Source organism: Dipodomys spectabilis, unplaced genomic scaffold, assembly GCF_019054845.1.
Source record: "Dipodomys spectabilis isolate Male_0828 unplaced genomic scaffold, ASM1905484v1 ptg000019l, whole genome shotgun sequence".
Taxonomy (NCBI): domain Eukaryota; kingdom Metazoa; phylum Chordata; class Mammalia; order Rodentia; family Heteromyidae; genus Dipodomys; species Dipodomys spectabilis.
In genome coordinates this window covers 19,819,496-19,844,398 of record NW_024870696.1, presented here as the reverse complement: position 1 = coordinate 19,844,398, position 24,903 = coordinate 19,819,496, and the positions used below count along the sequence as shown (strand labels likewise).

General features: G+C 37.1%; 1 protein-coding gene across 1 annotated transcript in view; it reads right to left on the bottom strand.

Annotated features, from left to right (window-relative positions):
- The window catches only part of Fbn2 (fibrillin 2), a 199,485-nt gene that overhangs the window by 136,260 nt on the left and 38,322 nt on the right, over positions 1-24,903 (bottom strand). Inside the window, exon 6 of the mRNA XM_042674436.1 lies at positions 7,161-7,358. Within this exon, the coding sequence (XP_042530370.1) occupies positions 7,161-7,358 (198 nt within the window). The remainder of the gene's footprint in view (positions 1-7,160; positions 7,359-24,903) is intronic.

Sequence of the window (24,903 nt, the reverse complement as noted above, 5' to 3'; positions counted from 1 at the left end):
AGGAGAGCATTTAGAAAAGAATTCCTTATTTCTACACTCAGTAGATCTTCGTACACAATGCTTTCATCTCCATAAAAACAAATGTCAGAATTTTAAGTACAGCCATTAATGCATGAGCCTATCTCTAACTTGAATCTGAGAAATATGGGACTTTCTGGCAACCCTTCAGTATGGTTTGATTGGGCCAGAATACTTACCCATGTACAACACAAAAGATTCAAATGTTGAACAAATGGTGATCATTGCAGACAAATATTAGTAACCTACTTCTGAATGGACTCTGATCTTGTAATAAAAGGATCTGTGTTCCTTAACAGAGGTCATTTTCCTGCTATTACTATCAAAAACAAACTAGGTGTTTCCCTGTCACTCGTTTTATACCATTCGACCCATATGGTCACACACCTTCCCTTTACATCTACCCTCACATGAGCCTCCATCATTCATTTCCTATACTACCATAGAGAACTTGTAACTGGTTTCTTGGCCTTCTAGGGGCTAGACACTGCACAGTGTCTTCATGTATGAGCTATTATAGAGCAGTCTGAGGCTAGTGGAATACTACCTTACTAAGAAGTACATTTACATATAGTACTGGCCAGATCCTCATTGACTTCTTCATGAAGTTTTATGCCTTCCAGTTAGTAGATTGCAACATTTGTCTAATTTGAAAAGTTTTTCTTTGTTATCATTGATCTTTTTTTTTCTGGTTCTTTTCACAAGTATTTCTTAGGCTCGCTCTCACAGTATGTCAGCTTTTCCACTGTTAGTATATTGTTTCCTTACATTTTTTTATTAGCGTGATTCCTTGTTATTGCTTTCTTCCCATTGTGTAGATGTATTCCTGTATGGTTTGCCTGCCATCATGCAATGTTTTCGAATTTTCAGGATCTGGCTTGAGTATACCAACTCACTTTTTCTCTCATTTGATTGTCCTTACCAGTATCTAGCACCTTTTAAGAGAGACTTCATTGTTAACTTCTTTCAGATAAAAGAAATATTTGAACATGCACTTATTTCAGTAGAACTTTGAGGCATATTATTCAACTGACATTTCCTTATATTCTTTTTCCTTTTTTTCGCATTTTTTATTGGGAGTGATTTCCTTAAGCAGAAAGTCATTTCTTTAAGGAGACAGACAAGAAGGAATGGATTGGCTTGAAATTTTCTGTAGAAGACACAATCTGAAACAGCTTCTCAACACACTCTATATTCCTTTCTTGGTCTGGTCATAATTCTCGACTTTCATTGAGAACTTCAAGGTGAGGTTGATGCAGTTTTACCTCGTATTCTTTAGGCTGGAGATTGCTGGCTAGTGGTCCTTATGTCTTGTTATTCCTCCTCTGACTTCTCTTGCCTCCAGGAGTGGTTGCAGGGCTAGAAGGTTCCTAGAGGACACTTAGAAATGGCTTGTCCCAAAGTTTCCTCTTCATCTTCCTTCTCTTCTTGATCTCTTCTTTCCCTTCTTCCCTTCCTCTCTTCCTCCCTTCCAGCCTCCCTCACTCTTCCTTGTCCCTCCCTCCCTTCATCCCTCCCTCCCTTCCCTCTCCCCTTTCTCCTCTCTCACAGTGAGAGTCATCTGTCTCCCTTCCAGGAACATTCCTCTACTCACCAACAGAACATCTGGAACCTTCATTAGGTTCCAACAAACACATACTGAACAGCTTTTCAGAATGATCATACTAAAAGTACATGTTTAGACTTCCCCTGTCCTAATGAATGCCTTCCCAATACTGATTTTAAATGGGTATTATAGGATTTTATTTTAGAGTCTTGAGTTGGAATCTATTAATTATTTTTCATGTGACTTCCTGCTGGTTTCAAAGGAGTGAAATATCCTGCTCTATATAAATATGTAGGCTTAGGTTATACATGACTGATGTGTGTTGAGACAGCACGATCACTTAAAAGTTAAATGTTATGACATGGTTAGCATGGTCAATGCAGATAGCCAAGAACTCTTTTGTCTGTAACTATATTAATCCAGGCATATCAAATGAATCAAATAATCACGAAATCTTCCTTTTCATTTAGTACTTTCCAGAAGGCCTAGAATTTTTAGCTTAAGGCCATATGAAAAGAATATATACTGGCTTTTGTTTTGCAGGACTTGATTTAGGGCCAGTAGTGCTAGTTCTTTATTCAAGCACATGTCCTGTGAACTAATTAGGTCCTCACTGTACCTCCATCTCTGTACCTCTCGTGTTACCTGGAATGAAGCAGAGGCTGGGCATCAATCCTTTACTACCAGCAGTGATAAGCCACAAAATGGAATTTAACAAACAAGGTATTGATGTCATATTTTCAATACTGTTTTTGTTTCTACTGATTCCAAAGCTTGAACTCAGGACCTTGTCCTGGCTAAGCTGGCATATTACCACTTGAGCCACCTCTCTAACCTGGCTTTTTGTTGGTCAACTGGATATGAAATATCAAAGACTTTTCTGACCTGGCTGTCATCAAACCACAGTCCTTCATATCTCGGCCTCCAGAGTAGCTGGGATTACAACTTTCCACTATCTCTGCCCTCCTTCTTTTTCTTTTTGCTTGGTTGGTAGGACCAGTGTTTGACTCTTGGACTTGCTTGGCTTGCTTGCTGGAATTGCTCTGTACTACTTGAGCCACACTTCCAATATTACTCTCCATTTTGAAGCATATGGAATAGCTTTAAGAGTCTAATATCTATCAAGTGACATAAATTAACAACTGTCATTTGCATCAATGTATTTCTGAAGATTATACCTGTACCCTATTGAATGCATAAAGACACAAAAGTATGAACTTTAAATAATATGTCATATGTCTACTCAGAATAGACTCATGAATATAAGTTTGGGAAACTATTTGTATTAAAATTATACATATGCATATAGCAGTTTGAGACATAATTAAGGTTTTAAAATATTCGTAGAAGGATTTAATTCAACCTCAAAATGTTTAATTTGCTTATGTGATGATAGCTTAAACTTTTAAAGCCTATATATAAGCTAATTTTGGTGTTTTTGTGCAGTAGAGACAACATGTGGTTCAAGTGGTAGCACACTTGCTCGCAACCACAAGGCACTGAGTTCAAGCCCCAGTTCTACCCCCAAAAAAGTGCTAAAGGTCAAGAACTAAAGCTCACATCTTTCAAAATGAAGTACCCATGGATTATGATGACTGACTTCCTACTTCACTAGGAATATGCACCTTACCTTTTGATATACCTCAAAAAGAAATGAAATGTATTGATTTTCCCACTGATCAGTATTTGAATATAAGATCTTAATTTTCTGTTGTCCCTCATTTTCCAATTAACCCTGCATATTACATAAATATATACACAAAAATTGTATTCATTCCTTCTAAAGCCATACACTAAGCAACTACAATAGGGCCCACCATATGATGACATTGTATTCAGAAATGTTTTAATGTCTTGGCTGTTCTGAACCATGTTTTAGAGCCAACATTAGACTATGAATACTTATTGTTCACATAGCTGACATTTTTAGTTTTATAACACATTTACAATCATACTACAAAAATGATCAGTTATTACAGAAAGGATGATATGCATGTATTGTGTATCTGTATGCTATTTTTCATGCCTTGTTTCTTCCAGATTCATTTGGCATACGCATTTAGTAAAGACTAAAAGTCTAAAGTCTAGAAATTCAAAGGGGAAAAAAAATGAGATCACAGTAAGACGTAGTTTAAAAATAGCCTGAAATGAGAATTAATATTTAATTGAGAACTTTCTGACTATGCCATGATTTTGAAATAAAGCAGAACTTTTTAACTTGCTTTCCCAGACATCCTAATCATATGGCAAACTTCAAATGCTCCTATTACTATACAAAAACCATTAGATTTCAAGGCAAATGAAGTCCAAAACTTATCTATGCGACATAAACAAAATCAAGTAAGCCTTCAGACATTACTAAATCCTGAAGGACACTTTACAAATTTGAGATCAAATGAAAAATTTTTAAGTGACTGTGTTTTGAAATACCAAGCCTCTCGGACAAAATACTGAAGTAAAAATTTCTAAGTATAAACACAGATGAGGACCATCAATCAATTCTGAATGTTTTGGTTAAAGTTAAGGCCCTTCTCTGACTGAACTGCCTTGATGTTTGAGAAGCATTTCAATTCTAGTCTCATTTATTAGTTAAAAAGGTAATTAATGAGTATTTACTTCATGTCAAGTACTGCTTCAGCACCCTTACAGGTATCAGTAAGTAAAATGTGTTTTTTTGGCGGCTCACACCTATCATCATGCCCACAGAGGCTAAAACATGAGTCAAAACAAGCCAGTGCAGAAAAGTCTATAACACTCTTATCTCCAATTAATTAGCAAAATGCTACACTAGAGGTGTGTGGTTCAATGTGTGAGCAAAAAAGCTGAGCTAGAGCTAAAAGATGAGCTGATTTCTTCCCTTCTGGAGCTTCCTAATCTCACTGGAAAGTATAGGAGCAACAAGCACATTAACTAGATTCAATGGTAAAAAGTGACACAGAATAAAACCAAGTATTAAATCTAGTCAGTATTATCCTAGAAAAACCTACATGGTAGTATAGTGGATTTATGTAAATTATACAGTTTAAATGTTATACCAGTTTGGAAAAATCTATAGAGTTATAATAAATAACATATAGGTTATAATTTCCTAAGAAAGAAATGGCTGCATTATTCTGACTAATGCATAATCAGACCTATTTTCATACAAAAAAACCAGAAATTTTACTGTTTATATTAAATCAACAGATTAAGCATGACATTTGGCACAATCTTCATTCTTATCTGAGATAAGGACAATTTCATATCTCATCTGTGATTCCTCCTAAAAATCCATTATAAGTCAACAAGTGACAATACATTTATACTGATAAAATAAAAAGGTTCTAATCAGCTGAATTATCTTGTCAACTCTGGGGTTATCTCTGTAGGGTTATCTCTGACTGGAAAGGAGTTTAGATACAGAATTTTTCTTTTGGACAGTCCTCTCGCACTTGAACTCTAGGCCTGGGTGCTGTCCCTGGGATCCTTTTGCTTATGGCTAGCACTCTACCACTTGAACCACAATGTCACCTCTAGGGGTTTTTTGTGATTAATTGGAGATAAGGGTCTCCAGGACTTTCCTGCCTGAGCTGGCTTCAAACTGCAATCTTCAAATCTCAGACTCCTGAGTAGATAGGATTACAGGTATGAACCATCAATGCACAGATGAGAACAATTTTTAATACAGCTTACATATCCCTTAATTGAAATTCTTGAAAACAAAAGTATCGCATTTTGAATGGTTTTCAGAATGCATTCCAATGTTACAAAACATTCTGGATGTTTTTGAAATATTTGCATGAACATAAAGAGATATGGATAGAAGTCTAAGGGCAGAATTAATTTGTTTCATGTACAATTGCACACAGAGCATTAAAGTAAAGCTATATGAGATTCTAGATAATGTGCATTTTCACTGCAACCTGTCACATGAGAGCAAGTACTAGATTTTCAACTTTTAGCTTCATACATCATGTCAGTGCTCTGAAGTTTTGAATTTCAGAGTCTTTTGGGTTTTCAGATTAGGGATGTTATATTGTATTACCTTTTATAAAATTACAAAACTAAGAAACATCTAGAGGACACATTTAACCAATTATGCTAAGCATTCACACTTAATTAGTGAACTAAGTCTATATATGAACTTCCAAACCCATAGTTCTCATTTGGGGTGTAGTACATCAGACTATTTTTGTGTGTGTACCAGTATGATAGCTTGAACTCAGGATCTCGAACTCTGACTGCTTACTTGCTCATGGCACGTACTCTACTTTTGAGCAAGCATTTTGTCAGATAATTGAGGTGGAGTCTCTGGGACTTTTCTGCCCTGGCTGGCTTCAAATTGTGAAGTAACTAGGATTACAGGCATAAGCCACTCACTTGTTTTCTAAACTAGGACATATATGTGGTGTTGTGGGAGGCAGCCAATCATCTTCACTTCAATACTGCTCACTAACACCAATTTAATAAATTTCAGCTCTAACCTTGCACCATGTTTAATTACAGCAAATTAACCTAACTCTCTACATTGCACACAGGAATAGTATCATTTCTGTGACTAATACGAGAATCTTTCTATTTTCTTATCACTATGAAATATGAATGCAGTTACCATTTTGAAGCTCATTAGAGGGAATGTTTCCAAGCTCTAAAAAAATGCATTTTGCCTGGCACTGGTGGGTGGCTCATGCCTATAATCCTAGCTACACAGGAGGCTGATATCTAAGGATCATAGTTCAAAGTTAATCCCAGGCAGGAAAGCCCATGACACTCATTTCTCCAATTAACCTCACAAAAGCCTGAAGTGGAGGTATAGCCCAAGTAGTAGAATGCTAGCCTTGAGCAAAAATGCTGAAGGACAGAAACCAAGTCCTAGATTCAAGCTCGGGACCAGCACCAAAAAATAACAATAATTCAATACATATGACATGAGAGAAATAGCCAAAGAGTGATAAGAATTAAGATAAGAAAAAATAATGAAACTGTAAGTATGTAACCATTTGGAGCTTCTTGGATTAAAATAGGCTATTGTAGCATGCCCTAGTCCCTGGTGTAGCCCTAATACACACATCCATGACATGGACAGAACTCATTCAAAGACAAGATTGTAACCAATCTGAGTTATGAGGGCTGAATTACTGTAGGCATTTCATTTCTAAAGACGCTATAATTATATAAAAAAAGAAAGACTAATCCAGAGACAAGTCAGGATGCCTTTGTTACCTCAGTTCAGGTCCTTACAATCTGAACAAGATAGAAGACATATCCCCGCTGGGCATTGTAATTGTACGGTTGGGGAGACTGAGGAACCACACCATTTGGTTGAAGATAGAGCGGCTTATCCTCTTATAAATATCATAAAACGGATTTAAAACTTTTTTCCCTTATTTTTCACTTTTGCCTCTCTTTTCCATTCCATTAATGTCAATAGTTGAGATTTAAGTTATTTATTAGGTGACAAAACTATAAACTCTCCCTGGTCAGGCTTGTTTACAAAGCCTCTCCCCAAAATGGATATTGTGTTCAAGGTTACTATACACAGTGCCAGAAACTTCAACCCCAGGAAAAGAAGAGGTGACACATAAGTGGTCATGAACAGAAAAGACAGCTGACTCACCTTGGCAAGCCCCAGTGCGAATATTGGGGATGAAGCCCCTTCTGCAAGGTTGAGGCTGGGCGGGACACATCTCACAGGGATGGCCCCAGGCCCGTCCAATGGTCGCACAGCACAGGGTCTTTGTGCATACAATGCCTGTCAGCTGCCCTTGGCACATCTGGTTGTTGACCTGAGTAAAACACGGGCCTGTTCTGTAATCTGGAATGTGAGGGAAGAAGAAGACAGGTTTTACGATCACGCACCAATCTTATATCAGAGCTTCCAAATGCAGAAAACAGGCTATAACTTACGACCAGAGTCTAAAGACAAAAGTTTAGAGAGTTTCATACTGAAAATTCACAATTCGTCACTCATGAGAAGTGCACTAAGGGACGTCAATGTATTTCACACTGAGCTTTGTAAGTATGTGGCTCATGGGCTATATCTGGTACACAGATGTGTTTTCTTGGCTAGAACAACGTTTTTGAAGGATTTAAATAGCCAACGTTGAAAAAACAAAAATTTCAGATGAAATGTGTCTTTTCTGCAAATACTGGAAGTTCTGGGCACAGGAGCCCCCCAGGCCATGTGACAGCGGTGAGCTAAAGTGTGTTCCCCAGGCCCTCCGCTTGACTCGTCCGCTGCTGAAGCCATCAGCATGAAGGTCTCCTCTTCATCTGGCAAAAGATTTTCTTTTCAGACTAGAGTTTAGAAAATTCAATGAGATTATAAAGTTATATTTTCCCACATCAAAAATAGATTAGAAGCTTGGTTCTGGTGTCCCACTAGCTACTCAGGAGACTGAGATCCGAGGATCACACATCAAAGCCAGCCAAGCAGGAAAGTCCATGAGACTATCTCCAACTAATAACTAAAAAGCTGGAAGTAAAGCTGTGGCTCAAATGGTAAAAGTGCCAATCTTTAGAAAAAAAGATAAGGGACAGCACCCAGGTCCTGAGTTCATACTCTAGTACTGATACACATACACACAAACATTTTATATATATATATATATATATATATATATATATATATATATATATACACACACACACACACATATGCATAATATACGAATATGTATACACATGTGTATATATCTACATATATACACATGTATATACATATATACATTTAGAGCTGGATGGGGAGGGAGGCTCAAGTATATAATTCTATTTGGGAGATCCCAGTTCCAAGCTACCTTGTGCATAAAAGCAGTTAAGGACTCCATCTCAACCAATGTCTGGGCATAGTGGCATGGGCTTGTGATCCTCACAAGGTGAAATGTAAGTAGGAGGGTTGTAGCTCAGGCAGGCCTAGGTATCAAGTGAATCACTGCCTCAAAAATAACCAATGCAGAAAGGGGCTGGAGACAAGTCTAAGGTGGTAGAGCTCTTGCCTAACAAACCCAAGACTATGAATTCAATCCATAATGCCACATAGGTACTAATGCATGATATGATATAAAAACATTTTTCATTTGATAAAGAATGCAGGCAAAATTTAGTAACTCTTGGAAATATAACAGGCTATTCATTAAAGCTTTCCCAGTGAATTCTAACACGTGACAGTCTCCCATTTCAAGAGAAAGCTACAACACAGGTAAGTCAGGCATTTTGTAAGAACAAAACAATCTCACATTTAAAAAAAGATCAATCAATAATGCTGGTAGAATTTTTGTAAACAATTATTACTGGGAATATTAAACTTACATGCTTTTTAATTAGCAATGAGGCCTTTCTAATATAAAGAAAAAGAATATTTTTAAAGTTCCATGTGAAGAAAACATAGAATAGGTAAAACTTTTGGCAAGCTGCTTGAATATTCTTTTACTCTACAGCTGAACTTCAACAAAAATAGCTCATTTTTAATCCCCTGCAAAAGAACAACAGATGTGCTGGCAACAACTTGTGTTTTGGAAAAAAATGATCTTTAGTACATACGTGAAGGTATGTCCACCTTACTGTAAGATGCTTCCCATACAACGAATTGCCATGTTGGTTTTTTTTTTTTTTTAGCATATCCAACTATTCTCAGACAATTCACATATGGTAGTTTTAAATAAATGCTAGATTCATAATTTTAAATTCACACTTTTAAATTTTATCAAGTTCTGAATAAGTGAGGAAAAGTGTATTTTGTACAAAAATATTTAAAGATGATTTTCTCTTAGCATCAGAGTGTGCTCACATACTTTATACTTTGCAGATTCCCCAGGGGAAAGTCTGAACAAGCTTCATCTAACCCCATTCTTAAGTAAACCCTTTCTCCAAAAAAGCCATTCTTTCCTCTAACTCTACCTTTTTAAAACCATCCTCTTAGCGTTTCTCTATGGAGAAGAGGAATATCTAGACATGGCCAACTGTTGGTTTCTAAAAATAATCTTTCATTTAGGGGAAAGCATGGATTATGGCAGAAGTAGAGTTTACCATTTTACCAAGCTCTTTTGTTTATACTTTTCTCCTTACAAAATGCACATTCGACTTTCTTTCTTGTATGATGGTATTTTGCTTTCTGGTGAGCAGCTGACTAAACTCACACTCTGACCTATGCATTCAAGAATTGCTCACATGTATAATAACAACAAATACTAGATACCAAAGAGGAATGCAGCCTTTCTGATCAGATTGAACCACCCCATGATAACTAGTTTGAATTACAGTCAGAGTCCTAAAAATACCTGAACTAATTGTTATTGGCCATGCATTCCTCTCCAGGACAGCTTCATCACAAACAAACAATCATATGCTATGCTAACCACTCAGAGTAAGGGCTGTGGGCAAAGTACAAAAGGATCAAAATTGTAACTTGGTATATTGGAACCAGCGGATTAGAAACAGATACTTTATTCATTACAGTATGACCAAGAGATTTTTGTTGAAAAGCAGTCCGTGGGACACAATATTGCTAACTTGATTTTCTAATATGTAAGTGAAATATAGCATGGCACATTCTTTTACGTCATTTCACGTTTGTTTTGGCAGAGCTGGGGGTTGAATGACAGACAGGCGCTTAGTAGACAGCACTCTACCACTTGAGCCACACCCCCAACCCTTATGTGCTTCAGCTATTTTTCACGTAGGCTTAAACTTTTGCTTAGGGCTGGCCTCAGACCTCAATCTTCCTACCTACAGCTTCCTGCTGATCTGGAATCACAGGCACAAGTTGCATAAGCCCTGCATTTATTTACTAAAATGAAACCTTACTCTTTTTCTGCCTTGCTTGGCCTTGAACCATGATCTCCTGATTTCCGCCTCCCATGTAGCTCAGGATTTCAGAGGTGAGCCACCACAGGTGGTTTTGTCACTTTTTATTATCATTAAATGTTAGTAAAATTAGCAAGGTCATAAAACACTCTGTTCATTGCTTTTATTGCAAACAACCGAAGTACGCTTTATAGACCATATATTGATATGTTACCAGTAGAAAATCCAACGTGCTTTGATAAAGGTATTGAAATGTACAACCATCATCACAATCCAGTTTTAGCTTATTTCGATTTAGATTCTGTACAGCACGTTGACAATAAAAAAAATATAGGATAAGAGACAAACAATGTCTCACCAAAAATGACTGAAGGTAAGCTCAACAAATACAGTACTGTTAAGAACAGTCATGGAGTTTATGAAATGTTAATCTTCTAAATGCATACAAATAAATTTTATTTGTGTTGGAGGATCTAATAAAAGGAACTAGAATAAAGCTAACAGACTAAATGTTCTCATTAGGCCCATAGGACATGGGAAAATAGTCACTGTGACAGCAAGATAGCTCTACATAGCTGCAATGTGATTTAAGTGACTGTCAGCAGGATGCAGTCAGTTATGGCATACTGCTACAGAGCTTACCCACTGTACACAAGAGAAGCTTCCCATATACACCATATACACCAGGAAGTTACTGTTGCTCCTATAAGTTGTGCAATGGATAGCTGTGTTAGAAACCTTTTATGCTGTAACTACAGGTTAAACATTTGCATAAGATATCCCTTCTTAATTTACTGTATGAAAGAATTGCTAATCGTAAGAAATATACAATCATCAGATTTCCCACCAATTTGTACAGGTTTTAGACATAGGTATGCAGGTATTTCCTTTCAAGAGAATCAAAGAACTACAATACGTAATCAGGTGATCATTTCTTGTGGGAACTACAGATATAAATGTATACAACAAAGAATTATGTACTGTGTATAACTTGAGTCTGAGGATTCTGGCTACGTGAGTGTCTCCTTTGAGTAATGGAGTTTTTGATGTAGTGTTAATAAGTAGGCTTCCCTGAATCCCATTATGGTTATAAGTAAAGAGTCCAGTGAGTGTGCCAGAGCAGCCAGAGAAGGCAATTTCTAACGGGGAGAAAAGAGCTTAATAAGATCTTCCCTGAATGTCTACAATTCCATATTTTATCCTGTGTTAAGCAAGCTTTAAAAAAGCTAGGGAACAGAAGGATCATACATTAACATCATATAGGGCATATGTGACCAACTTACCATCAACATCATAGTGGGAAACTAAAACCACTTCCTCTAAAATCAGGAACTGGATAATGCTCTCACTACTCCTATTCAATGTAGTACTAGAATTCCTATCCAGAGCAGTAAGGTAGGAATAATATGTAACAGTGATCTAAAGTAGAAATCAAACGTGCCCCATTTATACATGGTATGATACTATTATCTAAAACACCCTAAAGATTCTACCCTAAAATGTCTAGAGCTGATGAGTTCCTTTGGCAAAGTAGTTGGATACAAAATCAGCACACAAAAATAAGTATCTTTTCTATATATCAACAACAAACAGAAAAATTAAGATAATTCTGTTCATAGTAACCTCTAAAAATATAAAATATTTCAAATAAATCTAAACAAGAAAGTGAAAGAACTCTACAATGAAACTTTGTGTTTTCCAGAAATAAAAGGAAGAAACCAAGAGGGAGAAAACCTTTCATGATCAAGGATTGGCAGAATCAATATAATGAAAATGGCCATATTGTCAAAAGCAATTTAGAAATCCAATGTAATATCCATCAAAATACCAATGTTGTTCTTCATAGACATAGAGAAATAAATCCTAAATCATTTGGAAGCATAAAAGGCCCTGAATAGAAAAAAAAAAACAGTAAAGAAATTGTGGAGGTACAATTCAAGTCTCCAAAACTATACTACAGAGCCAAAGTAACAAACAACAAAACTACCTTGGTATTGGCACAAAAATAGACATAAAGACCCATAGAACAGACTAGAGAATTCAAAAATTAACCCATACCCATAAAGCTATCTGATTTTTGACAAAAGATCCAAAAGTACATGTTAGAACAGTCTCTCCAACATCTGTTTCTGGGAAAACTGAATATCCATGTGCAGAAGACTGAAACTGGATCTGTCTCTCATCTTGTATGACTACCAACTTAAAGCGAATTGAAGACCTCACTTTAGGATCTGAAATTTTAAAAGTACTACAGGAAAGGATAGGGGAAGAGGAGACATTATTGACACAGGCAGGAACTTTCTGAAAAGAATTCCAGGGGTTTAGCAAATACAAGAGAAAACTGACAAAAGGGAAAGGGATTGTATACAGTAAAGGATATATTCAATAAGCTAAGAAAGACTAATGGAGGGGCCTCTTTGCTAGCTATAGATGTCTACTCTAATCATCAGAATATACAAGGAGCTCAAAAACTAAACCCCCAATCAATAATCCAATTAATAAATTGGCAAAAAAAAGAAATAAGACACTTCTCAGATGACCAATAAACACATGAGGAAATACTCAACATCCTTGGGCAAGAAGTAAATACAAATCAAAACAAAATTGAGATTCTGTCTCACTCTGGTCAGAACGGCCATCATCAAAAATATAAACAAGACAAATGCTGGCCAGGCTTTAAGGAAAACGAACTCTAAAGCACTGTTGATGGGAATGTAAATTATACAACCATGATGAAAGTCAACGTGAAGAATCCTCAAAAGCTAAAAGCAGAACTACCCATGACTCAACGATACTCTTGGAATATTATCTAAAAGACTGAAAGTCAAGATACAATAAAGGCACTTGTATAGCTATAATTATTGCAGCACGATTTACTATAACCAAGTTATGGAAACAGCCCACATGCCCTACAACTAATCAAGAAAATATGATATGTATGCATACATGTGAACACATACATATAAACATAATTTTATTCATCCAAGAGGAAGACTAACATTATGCCATTTATTATAGGCAATGGATGAACCTAGAAGACATGTTGAGTGAAGAAAGTCAGGCTCAGAGAGACGAAGAACCCATGTTTTCTCTGATATATGGAAGGCTGATCTAAAATATAAACATTTTTAAAACAAATAGAGGACCATCTGTATCAAACTGATGAAAAGCATGTTATACAGAGGGGTGGGTTTCCATAATGTAACCCTGTTGAACAATTATCAAACAGTTTAACAAAATGAATCCCAGGAAACTGAAATATGTATTGTCAAAGGGAATGGAGGACAAAGGAAGGGGTGAGTGGAGAGAGAAATGATGAGCTGATGCAGCCACAATACTCGATGAACATATGTGAGAATGCACAAATGTGCGAAAGGAAACTTGAAGGGATGGGGTGATCAGGGTAGATGACGCTGATCAGAATTCACCGTACACAGAAAGTGACATGTTGAGCTGAAACCTTCACATAACTATTTTAAATAATCACAAAAAAACTGAAAAAACTCTGTTTCCTTTAATAGGCATGCATCCTTCCACCACAGCAAATTTTAGAATTAAGCACAGAAATGTTTAAGAAAATCATATGCACTGAATTAATACCTTTTCATTAAGGAAACTCTGAACATTGCATACCTCTGAGGGTTACCAGTGCTTGGCTTATTCTATGTAACTACTCTAGAGTTACAAAACTCCAAGTTAAGATACCTAATTAGCTGTTTTTAGAGTTCTGATTTAAAGTTAACATGTCACTAGATTAGTAGAGGGAATCAGTCCATTACAATAAATTTCAAAGTTTTACAAATTCGTAAGTTTGAATATTTGTGTGTATGTGTGTATTTAAATTTTATTAGAATGTAAGTACTTGGAAAATTTATAAGGTATAGAACTGAAGCTGCTAAGAAAGATATCGTTTAAAACAGCTCAGAAAGTGGAAAAAAGTAAAAAGCAAAAAAAGTATGTGTTTCCTTTAAGTATGGCAACAAAACCAAATTATTATTTTGAAGATCTCTTTAAATGACTATTCAAATCTATTAAGACTATGGACACTCAAAGCATAGTTGTAAATCCATCTTCACAGCATTAATGGTTGCAATTAACCAGAAGATGAAAAGCAATCCATGTGTCAACTTATGGTGAATGAAGGTATATAGTGTGGTAAATATATAGACTGGAAGACTCTTCAGTTTTAACAAAGAAAATCCTGATATGTCCTACAATGTGGACATTGTGTTGAGTGAAACAAGCTAGTCATGAAAAGATTGAAACCGTACGATTCTACTCCAATGAGGTGCCTACTCCAACTCACAGAGATAATAAGAACAGTGGCTGGACCAGGAGTTGGGGGAAGGGCAGAGTAAGGAGGTTAATTGTTAAGACTAGTTTTACAGGATGCAGAGTTCTGTGAAGAGATGAAGGTGATGGTTTTATAGATGTGCACTGCAGTCAATGCACAACAAATGACTTTTCTGTGTACTAAATTTCATGTGCCTGACCTTAGAAATGGTTAAGAAGACAATTTTGTGTTATATGTATGTTTTAACTGTATTTTTTTGACTTTTCTTTTTTGGTACTGGGGATCGAACCCAGGACGTTGCACTTGCTAGGTAAGCGCTTTGCCACTGAGCTACATCCCAGCCCCATATGTATGTTTTAATAACTAAAATTTTACTTATTTATAAAAATAAATAATTATGTCCAAGGAATAAAGTGGAATTTTTAGGTTATTTTAAATAAAGCAAGCCTGAATATTTAACCAGACTGGAATTCAAACAGAGGGCCTCATGTTTGTTAGACAAGAATTGAACTGCTGAGTCATGCCTCTAGCCCTTTTTGTGTTATGCTGGCTCTGGGGTTTGAACTCTGCCCTTTTGCTTAGCTTTCTCATTCACAGCTGATGCTCTACCACCTGAGCCATGCCTCTAATTCCAGCTTTATGCTGGTTAACTGAAGGTAAGAGTTTTGTTGATTTGTCTGTCTGAGCTTGTTTGAACCACCATCTTTAGATCTCATCCTCCTGAGTAGACAGAATTATAGACAACCCACAGATGTCTCTGAGTGCTGGTGGCTTGGAAAAGCTTACCACCATATGTAGTCATTAAGGATGTCCAAAACCTCCCATGTGGCACTGTGTACAGTTGTAATAAGTTGAAGACAGTGCACATATCTTGCTTTCTGCCAAGCTTCCCACTGAAGCTGACAGATACACACAACCACATCTATCTTTTTTTTTTTTTTTTTTTTTGTCAGTCATGGGTCTTGAACTCTGGGCTTGGGCGTTGTCCCTCAGCTCTTCAGCTCAAGCGCTCTACCGCTTGAGCCACAGTACCCCTTCTGGGTTTTTTTGTGGTTTATTGGACATAAGAGTGTCATGGACTTTCTTGCCCGGCTGGCTTTGAACCGCAATCCTCAGATCTCAGCCTCCTGAGTGGCTCAGATGACAGGTGTGAGCCCCCGGCACTGGGGGCTCACATCTGTCTTCTTTCATTGAGATATAGTCTCTCAAATTTTTCTGCCTCACCAAGTTCCAGTAGCTCATGACTGTAATCTTAGCTACTCAGAAGGCTGAGACCTGAGGATCCCAGTTCAAAGCCAGCCTGGGCAGGAAAAATCTGTGAGACTCTTATCTCCAATAAACTACTCAGAAAAAGCTGGAAGTGGTACTGTGGCTTGAGCACACTAGCCTTGAGCACAGAGAGGCTCAGGGCCTGGCCCTGAGTTCAAGCCTCAGGATCAACAACAACAACAAAAAACTTCTGCCTGGGCTGGACAGGAAACACAGTTCTCCCATTCTTAGACTCCAGAGGCAGCTAGGAGTATGGAGATGAGATTCTAGAGCCCAGAGCTAATTCTGAACAAACACCTAAATGAATGAGCTGAGTCTCTTTCATACACAGAATCATAATCACAGGCACGAAGCATCCCCAAGGGACATGGGCCATTCCCCTGTGACAGAAATGTGCAGTCTTCAACTTATTACAAGTGGACACAGTGCCACATGAGAAGTTTTGGACATCTTAACGACTACATATGTTGGCAAGCTTTTCCGTAAACTAAATTCTTGGCTCTGGGATTGATGGCTCAAGTGTCAAGTTTGAAACTATTGCAGAATTGTTCCCTGAATGGGTGGCGCCAATTTATATTCTCATCAGCAGTGCCAAGAAGAGTCTGTTTCCTTATACTGTCTGTAACACCGAATAGCGGCAAGCAGTTTATTTTGTTCACTTCCTGGGTGAAAATGATATCTCATTGTGCACATTTCTTGGAAATTAAGGAAGAAAATTAACTCACCAGAGCATACATTGGAATGTCCTTTCTGTGAACTCTCTCTCGTCTCTTCATCCTAACGTGCTAAAAACATTGTTTTCCCAGTTTTATAAAACCAGAAATTAAAAGGTCAGACATGAAATACTGTGTGGAAAATCTCTCTTGAGATCGAACAAGCAAAGCTAAGGTTCAGCTTTGAGATCCATTTCTATCCGGGGTGCTGGCTGGCATTGCCTCCCGAGTCTATGCACCCTGTGTCCATTCAACCCCTCACATGTGTCCCATTCTCAGTGGTTAGTTAGTTTGGTTTGGTTGTTTTTGTGCTAGTACTGGGGCTTGAACTTAATGTCTAGGTGCCCAACCCTAGCTTTGCCACTCAAAGCTGTGGCTGTACCACTTGAGCCACACCACTACGTCTGGCTTTTGAAAAATATTTCTTGAATTATCTTTAAGTAGTTGTAAAAGGAGGTACCATATAAAAAAAGCAGTTTGTGAATACAAGACATCCTGGTCAGTGCCACCCCTTCAACCTTTCCATCTCCCTTCAATCTGCCCTTTCCCTTACTTTCCTTAGTTGGTGCTGCACACATAATTCTTGACTGCAGTCTCCCTGCATCTACCTCTTCATCTACCCCTCTCCTCTTAGCCTCATCCCCACCTTTTGAATGTACCCACTTCCTGGTACTTACTTTGTTGGGCTTTGACCTTGGTCTTTCTAAAAGATGATACCAGTTGATGGGGGGGGGGGGGGAGGGGGGGTTGTATAGTTGTGGAGATGTGAGGGAAGGGAGGGTAGGGGAAAAACAAAGGAGGAGGCAACAATGCTTGATAAGAAATGTACTCATTACCTTGCTCATGTAACTGTAACCCCTCTGTATGGTATTTTCACAATAAAAAACTTATTTTGAAAAAAGTTGATACTAGTTGAGCCTTCTATAGAGTCTACTATACCTCAATTAATTCATTTGTAGCCACCTGCATATGCCCAATGTGGTTACTGATAGATTTATAGGTACATTCTATCATAAATGAAGGAAACCTCGTAACCTTTGTTTCTCTGGGTCTGGCTTACTTCACTCAATATATTTTTTTTCCAAATCTTTCCATTTCGTTATCAATGGTACAACATCATTTTTCCTTTTTTTTGTTATTGTGAAAATACCGTACAGAGGGGTTACAATTACATGAGCAAGGTAATGAGTACATTTCTTATCAAGCACTGTTGCCTCCTCCTTTGTTTCCCCTTCACATCCCTTCCCATCTCTTCCCCCCTCCCCAGCCAAAGCTGTAAAGTTTTTTTTCGACATAATGACTTGTACATCTCATTGTTGCAATGGGTCCACATGTATACCTATTTAAACGATTTGTTTTTGCCCTTCCCCTCCACAAATTATACCAACATCAAATACAATGAAAGCAGGGGTTATATACAAAGCAACAAAAAAATCATCTTATAAACTTGTTAGAAACAATCGCATGATGGGCTGGGGAGGTGGCTCAGTGGTAGAGCACATGCCTTGCATGCCAGAGGCCCTGGGTTCAATTCCTCAGCACCACATAAGCAAAAAGAAAAAAGCCGGAAGTGGCGTTGTGGCTCAAGTGGTAGAGCGCTAGCCTTGAGCTGAAGAGCTGTGGGACAGTGTCCAGGCCCAGAGTTCAGGCCCTATGACCGGACCCAAAAAAAAAGAAACAATCGCATGAAAGAAAACACATTTGAATGCTTATCTTGGGGTTCATTTCACCTAACATCAACTTATCTGACCTTTTCTGCTTGAGTAAAATGTGATATATGTATATATTTACATATCACATTTTTTTTACCTATTCATCCACTGCAAACTAAATAGAAAGTCCATAGAACAGGAGATTTTTACCAGCTACACATCAGCAAGGACCTAATATACAGAATATACTTGCAGCTCAAAAGTTTAAATCCTCAGAAATTAAACCCTCAAAGAAACAACCCAATTAATAAATGGGTTAATGATTTAAGAGCTACTTCTCAGAAAAAAGTAGTAAAACTGGCCAGTAGATACATGAAGAAATGCTCAACATCTCTGGAAATGTAAATCAAAACAACACTGAGATCCTATCTCACCCTAGTTAGAACAGCCATTTTCAAGAAAACAAACAATAATACAAATGCTGGCAAGGATGTGGCCAAAAAAGAAATCTAATACATCGTTGGTGGAAATATAAAGTTGTTCAACTGCTCTAGAAAGTAGTACAGAGGGTCCTCAAAAAAAAAATCTAAACAAAGAACTACCCTATGATCCAGCAATCCCACTCCTGGGCATTTATCCAACAGAACACAAACAAGATTACTGTAAAGCCAGAAGCACAACCATGTTCACTACAGCACTATTTATCATAACCAAGATATGGAATCAGCCCAGAGGCCTCTCAATAGATGAACGGATCAAGAAAATATGGTATATACTTCTGGCAGTTTGCTAGTTAACTGGAAATAAAAGTCTCATAAACTTTCTTGCCTGAGCTAGCTTCAAATCATGATCCTCAGATCTCAACCTCCTGAGTACCTTACAGGAGTGAGCCCCAGTGTCTGATTCTTCTCAGGTTTTGATAGCATTACCTTCTCTTTATAGACTAACAGTCCTTCTCTGGTAAGTATTTTCACTAGCCTCAGACACTTCTTTTACCTCCAGTATAATTTCATAATTCCCAAATAGCAAGCCCAGTTTAGCTTTCCTTTGATTTCTTCCCAAAATGAGTTTCCATTGAGCTCATAAAATCAATGAGGAATGGATCTCTCTGTGCATTGAAAGGCACACTAAAGTCTCGCTTCTGCAAACAGATGAGTAATTACTTTAATTACCATAGTTGCCATCCATTTTATTTCTAATATAATACCATTATTTAATACTTCAATGGAATGTGGACTTGGCACAACATGACCACTTTCACCTCTATTTACAGTCTTTCAGAGCACAAGGGTACTCTTGACATCAAAGGGCTCTTTAAGAAAGAGGAGGCAGAAACAGTAATTAGGTGCTGGCCAATGATGCAAACAGAATTGCCATCTTTGATGTCACATTTCATAAGGATGAAGGCCTTCAAAGATGTGGTCCTAAAATTTATGGCCTATGTACTTGAAGTGTACGCTCATAAGAGCAAAACCAATTAACCTGTTTTAAGAACCACAACAATAACAAAATGCTGAAGATTAAAAATTAAATAAGATTATTTAAGCAGAAGGATTTTGTTACTTGGTAAAAGAGGTTTAAAGAGGTAAACATATTTTGACATGAATTTTAAGGGAGCTAGAGAGCCAAAGGATTAGTACAGCAGTTGAAACACAGACAAGTCAAATCAATAAAGTACCAAATTCTATAGTTCTAGGGAAGAGATACAATAAAGAAGTCCTGATTGCATCTCAGTGAAATACAAACACAAAACATTTGTCCATTATCAAAGTCTGAGACAAAGCCAATGGGCCAAGATATTTGAAAAAAAAAAAATGTATATATATCCCTTGATCCAAGCATATGAAGGAACTACTCTGTATTATAGTAGTTACAAATAAAATGTAATTCACAATTTGCTGATGGAGACTTTAAATAATATGTATCTGCTGTATAAATTTTTTTGCCAGTCCTGGGGCTTGAAGTCAGGGTCTGGGCACTGTCCCTGAGCTTCTTTTGCTCAAGGCTAGGACTCTACCACTTGAGTCACAGCTCCATTTCTGGCTTTTTCTGTTTATATGGTACTGAGGACTTGAACCCAGGGCTTCATGGATGCTAGCCAAGCACTCTACCACTAGGCCACTTCCCAGCTCATCTGCTGCATTATTTTTGAATCAAAGTTGCTGCCCCTATCAATGATTCCTGACTGATGTAAGCCTCTAGAAACACAGTGCTGAGCCAATTAAATCTAGTAAATCACACCCTTCTTTGGAAACTGATGAAATATATGATGGAAAGCAATAGCTCCTCTTTGTGAGCCCATCCTGACATAGAACTTTCAGACGAGTTGAGATAGTATTCTCCAACTAGACGAGTTGAGATAGTATTCCCCAAAAAGAGAGAAAATACCAGTCATTTATTACTGAGGTTCTCATTATCTAGAAGTTTCATGCAAATGATAGTAAAGACAATCATCAGAAGGCCTGCCCTACACCCTTGGACTTGCTACATGATGAGAGCAGATGTCTAATGGATTCTGCAGGCATTCGTGGTCATTTATGCTGGTGCAGTGACGCATTCATGGTTCTCGAGATGGGAGCCTTACCCCACTTCTTAAACATCAGCACTAAGAGATTCTCAGAGCACAAGGTGCCTCCTGCAACTTTCTCCCAAAAGGCCACATCACCGCAGTACCACTCAGTAAAATGAAATGATCATATCCTAAAGAGCCCTGCAAATGCCAATTACCAAAGAAGCTCATACAGTATGACCAGTACTGCTGGTGATGAAAAAATAAAACCCACTTCTCGAAGACACCAATAAAAACTAAAAGATAAAAATCTTTATACATTTTGGCTCAAGAAAGTGAACTCTTTCAATACACAAAGAAGAAAAAATAGAAAAGAAGATGATCATTACGTCAAGATAGATTTATTATCTGAGTGAGTAGATGTAACAAAAAAAGCTCACAACACAGAGGGAAATATTTATAGAATGATCAGTATTAAGTACCAGATGAGATGCAAGATATGGAGCCAGAGTCTAAATGTAAATAATACAAATTTCAAAATTAAATTTTAAAACATAAAATCACAGAAAAGTAATAAAAAATAGTAAAATATTTTTGAGCTTAAAAAAAGTAGCTTTAGTGGTGCTATGGCTCACGTGGTAGTGCGCTAGCCTTGAGCTGAAGAGCTGAGGGACAGTGCCACCCAGGCCCAGAGTTCAAGCCCCATGACTGACAAAAAAAAAAAGAGAAAAAAGTAGCTTTGTATCCTCAGATTAAGAGGCTTGTTGAGCCACTAATAGTTATATATACTGGCGAAATACGAACAAAAAATATGTATGTTTATATATATGGTTTATTAAATATATAATTTGTCTACATATTATCTCAATATATAAATAATTTAAATATTTATTTAGTACTAAATAAATATACAACACTTGTATTGTATATATACATACACTCTAAAAAAGAGCCTAATGAAATAGCTTAGTCTTTGAAGCTCAAGAGTAAAAGAAACTACAAATCCTTTCCTTAATACCTTCAAAAAGACGAAGATGATTAACATTATTTTCATTTGTAGCATGAAGACTAAACTGACATTTAGGTTATAAACCTTTAACTTCCAAAAAAAGAAAGTCACATTTTTTTCCCTGGAAATGGGGACGCTCCTTCAGCAAGTGTTTCTTGGCATCAGAGCAAAAGCCATTTCAATTGTTATCAGCACCATGTCTGCCATTCTCAGAGATAGTGGGATATAAATAAATGCAGTATATAAGAGCCGTAGCAGAGTAGACTAGAGAAACTTCTCGCCAAGTGTCTAAGAAGCCTGACAAACTATCCACAGAATAAATAATAGCCTGAAATAGTAATTGGGAAATGGGACTAGGGGCAGGGGATTGTTATAATGAGGACTTTGAAATAAATCTTTTCTATAATCTTAGTTTAGGACCAGGAGGAGTAAAATAAATAAAATATCTAGAAGTGACATTATATATGTGTGTATACATATGTTTAAATGTCATATATATATACATATATATATGTTTAAATAGTAAATATGTGTTTACATATTGTAACAAAAGAATGGAAGTTTAGATATAGTGGTGAAAATTGGCTTAATAAGGAACAGAGTACATATTTTCAATTTAGGAAGAAGGGTAGTAGAAGTAGAGAAGACAAATGAAATAAACAAAAATTGCTAACAAAGGTTAAAAGAGAAAAAATTACAAAACATAATGACTGCTAGTGTAGGAAATAAAATGATAGCAAAGACACATGCTAAATTTACAACATGTAAGACCAAGCTTAGTTTTTAGTCAAATCATGAATAGATTTGATGAAAAATAAAGTTGATCTCTAAGTCTACATTAAAACCATCAAAATGAAGTGTCAAAGGAGAGTAAAAGTAAACAGAGAGACAAAGAAAAATGCTAAAGATACCAAACCTGAACCAAACCTAACAGGATTAACTAAAGAGCTACAGGTGTAGCTTAATGGTGAGCACTTGCCTGGCATGCACAAATATGGGTTTAATCTACAAGACTGTAACATATTCATACACACACACACACACACACACACACACACACACACACACACACACACACACACACACACACACGGAAATAATTGACTCAAAAAGGAACAGTACATGAGTTCAAAAATTAAAGTCAACATGATACAAGATGTATATACTAAGCCAGATATCAGGAGCCCACACCTATAATCTTAATCAGAAGGCTAAGATCTAGAGGACTGAGATTCAAAACCAGCCTAGACAGGAAAGCTCATGAGACTTAATTTCTTGTTAACTAGCAAAAGCCAGATATACAGACATGGTTCAAGCAGTACAGCGTCAGCCTAGCAAGCAGCAAGGTCCTGAGTTCAAACCACAGCACTTAAAAAGAAAGTTTATACACTAAAAGTTACAATAAACTACCAAGAGAAAACTCCTCTAGAAATACAATAATGACTGCTTTCAAATTGGACAAAGAAAGCACAAAGAGGAAGACAATCAAAACTTTGTCTTCATGGATAGATGGTACAGTCTTATGCCATATACATAGAGATTACTTTATGTTTTCATGGGACATTTACTATGATGATCAAATATTTGATCATTTGTACCACATTATTTTAACAAGAAGCAATAAGGTTCAATAGAGCTGAGATTTCTACAGAATATCTCATCTTCCATAGTATGCAAATCTGTTACTATGCACAGAAGCCTTTTAGGCAATGTGGCTGATTACTTATCACCACAAAGAAATATCTGTACACTTTTGTAAAAGGAATGACTGAAGGTAATATTTCAACTGAAGAATGTCTGTGACACAAAATGGACTCTTTTAGAGAAATAACTGAGCATTTATAACATTTCACACCAATGTGGTTTGCTCTCATGTCTAGTTGTGGTCAAAAAATAGTAGCCACTATCCACATGTGGCTTTCTCAATTTAAACTTAAAATTGAAATTACATAAAATAAATATCCAGCTCCACAGTCATGCTAGCCACATGTCAAGTGCTCAGACGCCACATAGTGGTTAGTGGTTACTATATTGGACAGCACAAACACTATTTCCATCATCTCAGAAGGTTCTATCCATGTAAACTGAAGGAGATGTCTTCCAATGCCACCAGGAAATGGATGAGTAAAAGGGCATTCATTCAGCAACCAGGCAATGGTTCTTTTTTTCTTTCTTTCTTTCTTTTTTTATTGTGAAAATACCGTACAGAGGGGTTACAATTACATGGGCAAGGTAATGAGCACATTTCTTATCAAGCATTGTTGCCTCCTCCTTTGTTTCCCCTTCCCATCCCTGCCCATCTCCTCCTCCCCAATCCCCCCTGCCCCCTCCCCCCACAAAGTTGTAAAGTTCATTTTTTGACATAACAACTTGTACATCTCATTGTTGCAATGGGTCCACTTGTATCCCTATTTAAATGATTTGTTTTTTCCCTTCCCCTCCCCAAATTATACCAACATCAAATACAATAAAAGCAGGGGTTATACCGTGGGGGAGGGACACACAAAGCAACAAAGAAATCATCTTATAAATATGTTACAAACAATCACAAGAAAGAAAAAACATTTGAATACTTATCTTGGGGTTCATTTCACCTAACATCAACTTGTCTGACCTTTTCTGCTTGTCTCAGACATACACTAGTTATCAGGCAATGGTTCTTGTAGGTTATGCTTGATTCTATATGGGGAGACTGCAGTGAGATTCAAAAGTTACCTGGAATTACAAGTTTTTCAGCATCAAGAAACACTGAATAAAAATTAGGAGTCAGGCTGTTTTTATGATATGGCTCACATGTGTATCCAACCATGAGATTTGCACGGTTCTGTCTCTTCACTGAAGCTGTACGGTTGCCTGTTTGGCTGTTATAGATGACAACAGTACATTATCATGTATTGTACATAAGTAAATGTACCAAGGAAGATGGATTTTAATGACAGCTGTATCTACCACCAAAATCCATGCTCTTAATCATATTCAGCTCTCTCTTCTAGTAGCATTGAGTTCTTTTTTATTATCCTTATCCTTAAGACGTTATACAAAGGGGTTGCAATTAAACATGCTTGTTTGTGAATATAATGCATCTTGATTAATGTCACCTCTTTCATCATTC